Here is a 13,079-nt window from a genome sequence, read left to right as displayed (position 1 = left end):
GCATGAGGATATATATATATATATCATGCCTGGCCTAAGTGAACAAATAGGACAAAGCAAACAGGCAGCTTTTAGCAAACAACAGCAACATCTCAGTAAATAGTATGGCAGATAGGTAAGTTAATTAGCTATCTTGTAGGCAGTTTAGATAGGGCCAGCCCATGAGAAGCCAACATCCAGGACAGTCAAGGAGTCAACAACAGAGGACAATCAAGACACAGTTCACTGAAGGCCAGCATTGTAAAAGGAGACTACCACACCCACGTAGGCTAAACAGCAGTGATTGATATTCTAAATAGGTACCAATGACCTGGGTGGGGAACCAAGATTTTCCAGGAAAGATCCCTGACCCACCCCTTACTGAGGAAAATCCTTGCTCAGTCCTTGCAGGCCTGCTACATAACTTGTTTCCCCACTGGATCCCCGTTTAATCATTATTACCTAAGCAACTATACTTGTCATAGTATTATTGGTTGTTCATAGTTTTGTCCCCCTTGTGATTTCTCACTGGATCAATATTATCTACTGTACTTGTAATCTTACCAGTTAACTACAGTTTTGTCCCACCTTGAACCTGCCTCAACTCATGGCTTTGTCCCATAAAACACCATTGAGAAGTTGGGTGAGCGGGCAACCCATATTCTGGCCCCTCTTCTGTCTCTCTTAGACAGAAGCTTTCTTTCTCTCAAATTTTCCTACCCTTAACCTCCATTGTTCCTAGAATTTAGTCTTCCATTTTAGAGAACATGAACTTGAGTTTCAGATACCTAGTAAGTTTGGGAGTTACAACTCTTCCCCTATATCAATAGGACAAATGGGCACAAGACAAAGTAAACAATCCCTCTGGTGCCCGAAAGTCCAGTGATTGTCTACAACCCTGTGCAGACTTCCTTGGACACCCAAATCATAAACATTTCACCCCAGATTCCTCAGCCCCTTCAATACCTATATAAGCTTAATTATTTTCCCAGTTAGCTGCTAATATTTCTGTCCTGCTGCTAGCCCCTCCACCTTTGGATAAAATCTCTCCCAGCTAGCTATTTCTCTCTCCCTATGTCAGTCCATCCATACACAGATGTAATAAACTTGGCTTTTCCCAGGTAGCTGCTAAAATTTATCACTGATTTTAGTCTCTGTTCACTGGAATAAACTTTCAAAAGCCTGTTTAAGCAAGTGGTTTCACGTGTACTTTAATGGAACAGAATTGAGACTTAAGAAATAATTTTATGCATCTACTACCAACTGGTTGGTAAAGGTGCCAAATCTAACCAGTGAGAAAATAAGTCTCTTCAACAAATGGTGCTGGAACAACTGAATTTCAAAATGTAAAAGAATGAAGTTGGACCTCTTCTTCACACCATATACCAAAATTAACTCAAAAGAGATGGTCTAAACATAAGAGCTAAAAACAAAGGAGCTAAATTTTGGATTTGATAATGGACTGTTTGATATGACATCAAAAGTATAAGAAGCAAGAAAAAAAGGTAAGTTGGTCTTCATCAAACCTAAAAGACTTTTTTTTCCTGTGAGGAGTGGGGTAGAGATGCTGGGGATTGAACCCGGGACAAAGGATCTACCACTGAGCTAAACCCCCAGCTTAAACTTCATGATACTGATATAGGGTATTAGGGTATATAATATAGGTATGACTCAGGGCTTCTAAATAATCCAAATAATGTAAGGGAAATATTATAACTCCCAACCTACTAGATGTCCAATATGCTGAGTTTGTGTTCTCTAAAATCAAAGAATGAATTCTAGGAACAATGGAGGTTAAGACTAGGAAGAATCTATTGAGAGAAAGATAGCTTCTGCCTAAAAGAGTCAGAAGAGGATCTGGAAAGTGGGTTACCCATGGACCCTCCTTTTCAAGGGAATTTTATAGAGCAAAACCACCAGGTAAGGTGGGCATAAGGTGGGACAAAACTATAGTCAACTAATAAGACCACAAATATATGGACTGGGGATTTAGCTCAGTGGTTCCGGTGCCTGCCTCGAAAGTGCAGGGTCCTGAGTTCAATCCCCAGTACCCAAAAAAAAAAAAAAAAAGATTACAAATATAGTCACATGGGACCGGGGATTTAGCTCAGTGGTTTCACTGCCTGCTCGGCAAGCACAAAGACATGAGTTCAATCCCCAGTACTAAAAAAAACAAAAAAACAAATATAGTCACTTAAGTAATATTGATTCAATGGAAAAAAAATCACAATCATACTTTTCTATTGGGTGTTTAAGACCAAGTTACGGTTAGACCTCTATTAAATAAAATTAACCTCTTGCTATCTAAAAAGGTCAATTAAGTCTAGCAGGCATTGTCTTGGAACCAATGCATACAGCCCCTTAGCTCCTCTGTCAGTGTTGTCACGGCCTTGCTTGACCATGTTGCTTTCTGTGAAAGCAAGGGAGATTTTTTCCTCCAGGTGATCTTCCTTTGGCTGTAGATAATATTTGAGCTCAACAAAAATTTTGGGTTTTTTAGCCAACATTGTTTTAGAAAAATTTTTTTAGATTTTTATCCTTTTACAGCCCCAATTAAGAGAAATTATGCTTATTATATATAGCTAAGCCAGTCAAACACACTATAGATCCTCACAATATATAGGGACAAGCCATTGTCGGGTATGCTCACTTTTCCTAAAAACACCCTCACATAGGGAGATATGTCAGGGAGCAATGCTACATAATTTTAGGGAAAAATCATTTGATTAGGCCTAGTTCTCCGGCCTACAGGCCAGCTGTAGCATTTCCAGACATGATTCCACCTTGGCCTCCGGTCACAACTGAGACCTCAATGATCTCAAGATGCTGTGATGCTCCAGGGCAAGACCAAACCTGCGGGAGACACCCTGGGAAGAACCAAATCTTCATCTACATAGTTCACTGATCTAGGAATTCTGCTACTCCCATTATCTGTTACATTTGTTTCTCCCTACTACTGAATAAAAGGTGCAGCAAGCTCAGGGGCTTTTGTCTTTGCTGCCCAGAGCAGCACTCATCAGGCCCAAAGCTCAAAAAAAAAAGAAAAGAAAAAATCACAAGGTGGGTATAAGGTGGGACAAAACTACAGTCAACCAATAAGATTACAAGTATAGTCACTTAGGTAATATTGAATAAAAGGGGAAGCAAGTCACATAGCAAGTGTACATGAAATGAACAAGGACTTTTCTAGGAAGGAATGGGCTAGGGAGCTAGCCTTTGGTTTCCCACCCAAGGTCAATGTTTATTTAGAATATCAATCACTGGTGTTCATCCCTAGGGGAAGTATGTAAATGTAGTCAATACTTTTTGTCTTGAAGCCTCGCCTTCAAAGAATGGGCCTCCAGCCACAGTTGTCTCTTGCACTGATTCTCTCGGAGTGCCAATATTTCTAACTAATTTAGCTGTCTACAATAATACTGAATTTTGCAATGGCCTCAATAACTACCAAAAACACAAAGTAAAAACAGAACTGGACTGCAGCAAAATTTTAAACTTCTGTGCATCAAAAGACACAGTCAACAGAGATAAAAGGTAACCTACACTAGAGAAACTATTCGGTATTTACATGTGTGTGTCCTATTTATTTTGTAAATAAGGACTAAAAGGTATAATAGATAATGTGAAATAGGAAGAAAAGGGGCAAAGGGGAAGGGGAAGTGGGAGGGGTAGAGGAAAGGAAAGGGAATGGAATTAATGAGAAAATGAAAAAATATAAACAAAGTCTTTGTAAATAGGGAGGGATGGAGGGGTTGAAGGGAGGGCAGGGGAATGGGGAAAAAATAAGAACCAAGAGAGATTATGTAAAGGTGCAAATTTCCAATGATGGATGTCATTATACTGTATACCTAAAATATACCAATAAAATTAATTTTTTAAAATTATTGGAAAGTGCTAGCCATTTATTATGGCTTCCAACCCCACAAGCACAGATGTCCACTGGCAAACTGAAATAAAATTGGAATTTTAAAAAACGGTAACCTACAGAGCCAGGTGTAGTGGCAGATGGCTGTAATCCCAGCAGATGGTTAGGCTGAGGCAGGCAGACCTCCATAACTTGCAGGCCAGCCTGGGCTATATAGCAAGACCCTGTTTCAACAATACTCCCTCCCCAATAAAAAGGTAACCTATCCTATTAGGGGATATCCTGGTCTATTTTGTCCTATAACTGAGTGGTACAGAGTGAGTTATTTATAACAGAAATTTATTGATGCCAGATTCTAGAGACTGAGAGGTCCAAGATCAAGAAGCAAGCATGTAACCACTAATCACTGGGGATATTGTACAGAGTCATTTCACACCCATCAAGATGACTACAATCAGAAATAAAATAGAACAGAAAAATAACAAGTGTTGGTGAAGATGTGAAGAAATCGGAAACCTTGTATAACTAACAGTACAAATGTTAAATGATATAGCCACTATGAAAACAGTCCAGTTGTTCCTCGAAGAATTAAAAATACAGTTAATCTGGGCCAGGGATTTAGCTCAGTGGTTTCGCCACCTGGCGTAAGGACCCAAGTTCGATCCCTGGTACCAAAAAAAAAAAAAAATACAGTTAATCTAAGTTCCAGCAATTCCACTCTTAGGTATACATCCCAAAGGACTGAAAGCAAAGTTCTAGAGATAGCTGTACACCCATGTTCACAGCAGCACTATTCACAGCCCAAAGGTAGTAACATCAGTGTCCCTCAGCTAATTTTTATTTTTTTATTTTTTGGTACTGGGGATCGAACTCGGGTCCTTGCGCTTGCGCAGCAGGTGGTGAAACCACTGAGCTAAATCCCCGGCCCCAGCTAATTTTTAAATAAACACACATTGGAATATTTCTAAGCCTTTAAAATAAAGAAAATTCTGACACATGCCAAACATGGATGTTAGGCAAAGTAAAATAAGCCAGTCACAAAAAAATAAATTTTACAATTTCATTTATATGAAGTATCTAGCCAAATTCATAGAAATAAAGTAGAATGAAATAGGAGAGGAGAAAATGATAAATTATTTAATGAGTATAGATTTTGTTTTGCAAGAAGAAATGGTCCTGGAGATTGGCTGCACAATGTGAAAGTAACACTAATGAATTCTACAGATAAAAATGGTGAAGATGATAAATGTTGTACTATGTATTTTATAATTAAACAATTTTTTAAAAATAAACTAAATTTCTATATGCTGGCAACAAACCATCGTGAACTTAAATTTTTAAAAATTTACAGCTTATATTTATGTGATTGTACCAAATACAGTGGTACAAGGAAATAGGAACCCAAGAATAATCTGACAAAAGGTATGAAACTGAAAACCACAAAATTCAGCTGACAGAAAAAAGATCTAAAATAAACAGAGAAATACCCAATTTCTGGATCAGAAGTCTTGACCGTAAGTTTTTAATTCTTCCAAACTGATCTTTAAGGGCAACAGAATCCCAAAAGGCTTTCTTATTGAAACTGACAGATTCTAAAATTTTTTAATTAATTTTATTGGTACATTTTAGGTATACAGTATAATGACATTCATCATTGGAAATTTGCCCCTTTACATAATCTCTTGGTTCTTATTTTTCCTCCTTCCCCTGCCCTCCCTATTTACAAAGACTTTGTTTCCATTTTTTCATTTTCTCATATTAATTCCATTGCCTTCTTTTCTTTCCCCTACTCCTCCCACTTCCCCTTCCCCCCTTATCTTCCTATTTCACATTATCTATTATACCTTTTAGTCCTTATTTACACTTTGAGTTTTTCCACACCCGATCGGTATTTATACATGTGTGTCCTATTTATTTCACTTAAGAGTATCACCTCAATGTGCATCCATTTAGCTATAAATGTCTCTAATTTCTCATTTTTGATGGCTGATTAGTACTCCATTTTATAAAAACCCCACATTTTCTTTATCCAGTCTCCAGCTGATGGGCATTTGGGCTGCTTCCAAGTTTTAGCTACTACAAATTGTGCTGCTATGAACATGGATGCACATATATCACTGTGGTATGATTTTTTTAATTCTTTGGGGAAGAATTAAAAGCAGGGGAATAGCTGGGTCAAATGGGACTTCCAGTCCTAGTTCTTTGAGGTATCTCCATGTTGATTTCCACAGTGGTTGCACCAGTCTACACTCCCACCAGCAGTGGAGCAGTGTTCCTCTTTCCCCACAGCCCCGCCAGCATTTGTTATTGGTTGATTTCACGATAGCAGCCATTCTTTCTGGGGTGAGGTGGAATCTGATTCTAAAATAAAACAAGTTTGAAGGACAAACTCTATTGTTTTCAAGTCTTATTCTGAATCTCTAATAATCAAGATTGTGTGCTGCTGATGTAAAGACAAATATACGACAAAGGAACAGAATACAGAGTTTAGGAATAGACTGACATATGTATGGACAATGATTTTTGACAAAGGTGTAAAAGCAATTAGTGAATGAAAACAATAGTCTTCAGAGTTAATGACACAATTGATCATCCAAAAGCAAAAAAAAAAGAACCAAACTAAACAAAATAAAAAACAAAATCCTCCATGTGTAACTGGCACCTACAAAAAATTAATTCATAAGTACAACTGTTAAAACTTTTAGGCAAGGATTTTTTAAATATAAAACTAAATATATGGTCTATGAAAGAACAAATATTAATTTCATCAAAATTGAAAACTTCTGCTCTTGAAGACACTGCTCAGAGAATGAAAAGATGAACCACAGATTAGAAATAAGGAAAAATAAGAAAACATCTGATAAAGGACTTGCATCCCAAATATATAAAGAATTCAAAAACTTCAAATACAAGAAAACAACCCAACCAGGCCTAAGAACACAACAGTAAAGAGTCTCTGTTCTGATAAAATGCAGGCTTAACTAAATTAACTACAGATTTGAATAATTCTAAATATAGATGTTTCTGCCATAAATGAATGACATATTTGATCTTATAAACTGCCATATACCAATTATTCATGGCTATTTTTGCTTATTTTGCTTATACCTTATTTACATAGTTTGTCTGTGCTAATGTTCCAGAACTATGTTATCAAACTGGCTCCTAACAATGTTAAAAATTGAAAGCTTATCATTACGTTTTTCCCTAAGCCCTTTCACTATTTTATAAACAAAACATACCCTGTCATTTTGGCTACTTTTTTAAATATAGAAGGTGCTCCTCCATTTTGCCTATATTCCTCTAAGAAAAAAAAATCAACATTAACTTTCACAGGGATTCCTGATGCTATCTAAGGCAAATCAACTCCAGATTTCAAATGTCACCAAAATGATACCGATCTTTCATATGAGTACTCTTAACTAGAATTCAAACACTGGCTTCTTGGAATCTATAAACACCCTGAAATATTACCCTAAACTTAGTGTATTTTATTTGCAAAAAATCCTTGACCCTTACATCTCCATCTATTAACTCACATTTTAATCACAATGGGGCTGGAGAAAAAGGGGCAAAGGTTATGCAGTCCCACACTTACCTAAAGCATAAGTATAAATGAATTTACCTGTGTTATGCATAATGGGAAAATCTACAATCAATTATAATACAAATGATTCTTATACAACATCTCAAAATGTGTGTGAATGCACAGCAGAGATATAACAGAGAATAGAGAGCACATTGTATACAAACACCTCTCTTTTCTAGACAGAATTAATCTCATGAAGGAAATACTGATTACTTCCTTTATTTATTTATTTATAGTATGGGGGATTGAACCTAAGCCCTTCCCATAGAACTACATGCCTAGCCCCTTTTTTTATTTTTTTGTGTTGTTTTGAGATAGAGTCTTGATAAATTGCTCAGGCTGAGCTCAAACTTCAGATTCTCCCACCTCACCTTCCCAGAGGGATGGGATTACAGGTGTGTGCCACTACACCAGGCTTCCCTTCTATTTTTCAGTTCATGAAATCTCCTTATCTTTTTCAGGTCAATATATCTCTGTGCTAAATGAGATTTTTAAAATATGTTATCAGCTGATTACCTTTTCATGGGCAGTCCTCCCTGTGATTACAAAGTAAGAACCTGAAACTACAAGTGTCACAGGAACCAAGCTATAAGGAAATTACAACACATTAAAATGAAGCCAAATCATGAAGGCTGCAGGACACAGCATCTGAAGTGATAGTAAAAAGAAATTGCAAGCAGGAAAAATATGCATAATTTGGGAGTACCAGCACATGACATAAACACCCATGATTAAAGGCATTCACTGCTTTCCCAGCTTTCATACACTCAGAAAAGCTCTGGCACCTATCCATGCTAATCATCTCACTACACCAAACATTAAGAAAATACTCAGTATTTGTGAGAGTTGATGCATTAACACCAAGTCCATCCACTTTTAGATACAGGGAAAGATTGGGTAGGAATCTGTGCCCCAAATTAGTAGATTAGCAAGATCCAAATGAGAAAGAATGGGGAATAAATTGGATCTCTAGTTTCTTTGAGTAAACATCCTTCAACAGTTCCCACCCTTAATTAATTTTCAAGTTGGGGTCTACTTCCTGTCTAGATTGGGAATTGGAGACAATATTTTTTACTACAGTCCGGGGATCACCTATGGTTTGTGATCATTTACAATTCATACATACAAAAAATATTGAGAGTAACAACAGCATTTAATATTTACTAAGGACTTACTAGATGCAAGTTGCAGCAGCCCTCACAATCCTATGTAGTGAATACTATTAGGTGAGATTATGTAACTTTACCAAAATTACACAAATAATAAAGGTGGAAACTAGAATTCCAAGCATGCTTTCCTAATCACTATGCTAATAATGCTTCTACCTAGCAGTTTATTTATTATTCTGTAAGCCACAGGGAGCCAATAAAAAAATTTAAGGACAGCAGTAATGATTATATTTATATATTAGATCATACTAATCAGCCATGTGGTGGGCAGACTGATGGTGAAGTGACCAAGTCTTACAAAGGATGGTCAAAGTCTAAGTCAAGAATGCTGAGGAAATGAATCCTACGAATGCAGAGAAGAGGAAATCTAAAATCTATACCTGGTAAAGATAACTGGACCTTTTAGTGCAGTGAGAAGAGATGAAGGAAACTAACTCTTAAATTACTAGCTTGGCCACTGGTTAGTAACTACTGTTTATCAGTTCAAGGAAGACAAAAGGACCTGGTGGTTTTGCTTGCGTAGGGGCTAGAAGATGTCATGTCCACTTAATCAAAATCAAAATGAGAGAAACCAGGGGCCCGGGATTTAGCTCAGTGGTTCCACCGCCTGCCTCACAAGTGCAAGGACCTGAGTTCGAACCCCGGTACCAAAAAAAACGAGAGAGAGAGAGAAACCAGTTCTACAGGATTTCCCTCCACCTTCACAAGAAAAGTTTTCCTCATTAGAAACATCTTATTTTTAAAATGAGCCCGCCAATGCTTTTTCAAAAATAAAGAATCACAAGGGACCTTCAACATCACTAAACCTTCATTTACTGATTAACCACTGAATGGCTAGGCAATACTCAGACAAAAGTGACCTTGCTCTGGCAGAACCACGACTAGGAACCAGCTCCGATAGCTGCATCCTACTTACTGCTCCTACTTTATGACTCTCCCAACTCTACTAACGGAGATTCACTTTACGAAATATGTACATATAATTACTTAGCATTCTTTTAAAAAAAGAGATGTTAAGTTTTAACGTCTAAGGCTGATCACGTATTTTTCATAAAAATCCTAGTTTTCTTTGGAGAAACTTTTCTATGGTTATCTATTTGTGTTCATTATAACATTTTTCTATAATTCAGGTTCCAAATAGACTCCTCCCCCCCATACTTTTACACTTAGGACCGAAAAAATGACAGCCGTCTCGTCTGTGCTTAGTATTCCACCATAGGAAACCAACGTGCCACTGACAAGGCCTGTTCTGCCAAATCCAGGTCAAGGAAACCCAGGCTTTCTTGCACTGGTGTCAAAGGCATCCCAACTTCGAGTAACACCAAAGAGATTGGCCTGAACTTGCTCCTCCCGGGCCCTGGGATGAGCAGTTTCCCCTTGGCCAAACGCTCCCTGGCTGCTTGGAGAAAGTGAAAGGAGCAGGAGGGTGCTGGTCGCTCTCGCCGCGGCTACTTGAGAGTCTGGGGCTAGCGTGTGGCTCTAGGGGATTCCAGCTCGTTATCCAAGTTGGCATTGGCAGACAATGCGCCCCAAAACCGTGTCAAGTTGTACAGTGACGGAGAGCTCTCAAGTAACCCAATAACTCTGCATTTTGAAACACCAAATCGCCTCAAGTTTTTTGTCTTAACGAGAAGGTGCCGGAAGAGGGCATCGGCTACCGATCCCCGACCCCGACCCGGGCACGCCCGTGGCTCACCCAGCTGCCGCCAGCCGCCTGCGCGCCCGCGCGCTTCTCTGCCATGGCTCCCGCCTCCGGCAGGGGCACCGCCTTCCCCTCCAGTTCCCACGGCAGCCCGGCGCTCAGGCTGCTGCCATGCCCGCACCGGCTCGGAGCGCTCCTAGAAGGCGGTGGCGCCGCGGGGGCGGGGGCGGGGCCCGCGCCTTCATGGGCTCTGCGGCCCGCAGCGGCCTGCGACTCGGGCGGTGGCGCCAGTGGCGACGCCTTGAGCTGAGAGGGGACCCGAGGCCGGAGCCGCACAGGACACAATTAGAGGCCCGCAATGACCCAGCTCTCAGGGTACCCAAGGCGTCAGTGCGCCCGACTCTGCGGAGGCCGCTCCCCGCTCAGTCCTACAGCCCAGAGGCAGGCGATGGCAGCAAGCCCCGCCCCGCCCCAGCCGAGCGCCAGCCAAAAGCTCAAACCCCCAGCCTGGTCACCCTCAGCAACGCCCCGCCAACTCCGCCTCTCCTCTTACATCCGCCTCGGCGACCTGCCTGCGCAGCGCCCCGGAAGTACGTCATCTGCCGGTGACCCTGACCCTACTTCATTTTCACGGAAACTTGGAGTAGACGCCACAACTTGAGGTGCGCAGGTTCTCTGTGATGTGTAATGACAGCTGTTGTAGTGTTGGATTAGGGCCAGCCCACGAAAGGACTATTCTCGATGCCCCTAGCAGTTATAAATACATTGAGAAAGCCTCTGGATCTGAAATCTTCAACTGGGAAAGTACAATGTGTTCAGTAATATTCCGCTACTCTTCAAAAGCTGAAGCGAAAGTGATGGAGTGCTTACCTGGGCCATCAGATGAGTCAAACGGACACTACCTTAGACATACACAGGCGCTAGTTCCAGTCAAGAGCCTATTGCTGCTATCAATAGTGTGAATATGACCCTCACCTGTAAAACAAGAACAGTAACCTACTTCGGGTAAGGTGATGATGTTATGTATTACTAGCTTGGAAGGACCGCGTACGACAGTACAGCCCATTAAATCCGATGATTTGTATGTTGCAGTAGTCACAAACAGGTCGTGCACAAGAAATCCAAAGATTCTGTTCTGCCTAAAGTTCGACTGGCACAGCCTTGTTTCCCAGAGCACACTGATGTCCAAAACTGGCCATTCTAAAAGAACAGAACTCATTTTTCTTGAGCTTGATCTTTCCAGACTGACCCTTATTGTAGGGATTTTATTGCTATTCGATTTGGGCAGAAGACACTTTAGTCTACAGTAGGAGACATTAAAAACATTCAGCCTTGCACTTATAGCTGGAAATTCCCTCAACATCTCTGCAGGTTGTCCCCCACCCTTACCTATCACTGGTGACAGTATGTTAAACAGACCAATTCATCTATAGATTGATGTCACTTTTTGGAATTACATTTTTTGTTGATCCAAAAACTTGCCTGTTTCATCATCCATGTTGATGGTTCTGGTTTTGCCTTCCATATCTGTACAAAAATATCTAATTCCATTTATTTAAAATGCCAACATGAACCTATCATCTTGTTTATTTTCCTCCATTTACATGCTAATTTATTAAAAATCCCACTAAAATGCTGCACTAAAAATGTAAAAATATAAATAATATTTAGTGATGGTACTGTAAGATTCCTTGATATAGAGAATCTACCACTGAGCTACACCCTCAGCCCTTTGCATAGCTCTTGCTTTTTTCTTTCTTTTTTTTCATACTGAGATCGAACTCGGGACCTTGTGCTTGTGAGGTAGGTGGTGGAACCACTGAGCTAAATCCCCAGTTGTAATCATTTACTTTTATAATCAGAAAAAGAAAATCAAAGTTTTCTATTTATAAAAAAAAAAAGTGAGACACAGTGACACATTCCTCTAGTCCCAGATAGCTCCTCAAGAGGCTGAGGCAGAAGGATCACTTAAGCCCAGGAGTTCAAAGCCAGGCTTGGCAGCATAGTGAGACTCTATACTCAAAAAATAAAATGGGGCATGGTGGCACACACATGTATTCCCAGCACTGTGGGAGGCTGAGGTGGGAGGATGTCAAATTTAAGCCCACCCTGAACAATTTAATGACTTAGCAAGACCCTGTCTCAAAATAAATACAAAAGGGCTTGTTATAAATGACACATGTGAGGCTACTTGGAAACAGGCTTTGTGAAAAAAAGCTTTATTCCAGTGAACAAAGACTGAAATCAGGGGCAGATTTCAGCAGCTAACTGGGAAAAGCTTAATTTATTACATCTGTATGTGGATGGGCTGATATCAAGAGAGGCAGAGACCAGCAGTTAGCTGGGAAGGGAGTTAGGCTTATATAGGTCTTGAAAAGGGGTCTGTGGTCATAAGGAATGTTTATGACTGAGGGTCCAATAATGGTCAGTGCAGGAGTACAGACAACCACCAGACTTCTAGGCACCAGGTAGATTGTATATACTCTCCTTGCTTAAATTTTCTTTATGGCTGTCTGTCTTATTTACTGAGAATAGCTTGTTTGCTGAGAGCAACCTAGTTGCTTGAAAAGGTCTCATTCAGGCCATGCATGACAGGGCCGGGAATTAATCTCAGTACAAAAACCCTGGGTTCAATCCCCAGTACCACCAAAAAACAAAGTTTAAAAACTTAAGGAATTACGTATTTTTAATTTGTTTCCTGTTGTTAAACTCAGAAATTGCCACAATCCTTGTAGGGAACAGGGAAAGGGGACATTACTAGAACCTCTGCAGTGAGTCCTAGTTTCCTGTGAGGCACGGCAGCACAAGGCAAATTAATTTATTATACAGGAAGGGTAG

General features: G+C 40.0%; 1 protein-coding gene and 1 long non-coding RNA gene across 5 annotated transcripts in view; one reads left to right on the top strand and one right to left on the bottom strand.

Moving 5' to 3' along the window:
- Slc71a2 (solute carrier family 71 member 2) overlaps positions 1 to 10,775 on the bottom strand; it is a 78,515-nt gene extending 67,740 nt beyond the window's left edge. The window contains exon 1 of one of the 2 annotated variants that reach the window (XM_013065226.3): positions 10,296 to 10,775. In XM_013065226.3, coding sequence (XP_012920680.2) covers positions 10,296 to 10,340 — 45 coding nt within the window. In that variant the 5' untranslated portion in view covers positions 10,341 to 10,775. The remainder of the gene's footprint in view (positions 1 to 10,295) is intronic. The other variant, XM_013065225.3, reaches the window with a different exon arrangement.
- Position 10,776: 1 nt separating this feature from the next.
- The window catches only part of LOC101717157 (uncharacterized), a 43,476-nt gene continuing 41,173 nt past the window's right edge, over positions 10,777 to 13,079 (top strand). For 2 of the 3 annotated variants that reach the window (XR_002389074.2, XR_015449843.1), the window contains exon 1: positions 10,777 to 11,246. This is a non-coding gene — a long non-coding RNA (uncharacterized LOC101717157). The remainder of the gene's footprint in view (positions 11,247 to 13,079) is intronic. The other variant, XR_001182306.3, reaches the window with a different exon arrangement.

This window comes from Heterocephalus glaber, unplaced genomic scaffold (assembly GCF_053883595.1).
Source record: "Heterocephalus glaber isolate CG9 unplaced genomic scaffold, H.glaber_assembly_v1.0 deba00000818, whole genome shotgun sequence".
NCBI lineage: Eukaryota > Metazoa > Chordata > Mammalia > Rodentia > Bathyergidae > Heterocephalus > Heterocephalus glaber.
The sequence above is the reverse complement of the archived record's forward strand: the minus strand, read 5'-3'. Positions and strand labels throughout refer to the sequence as shown.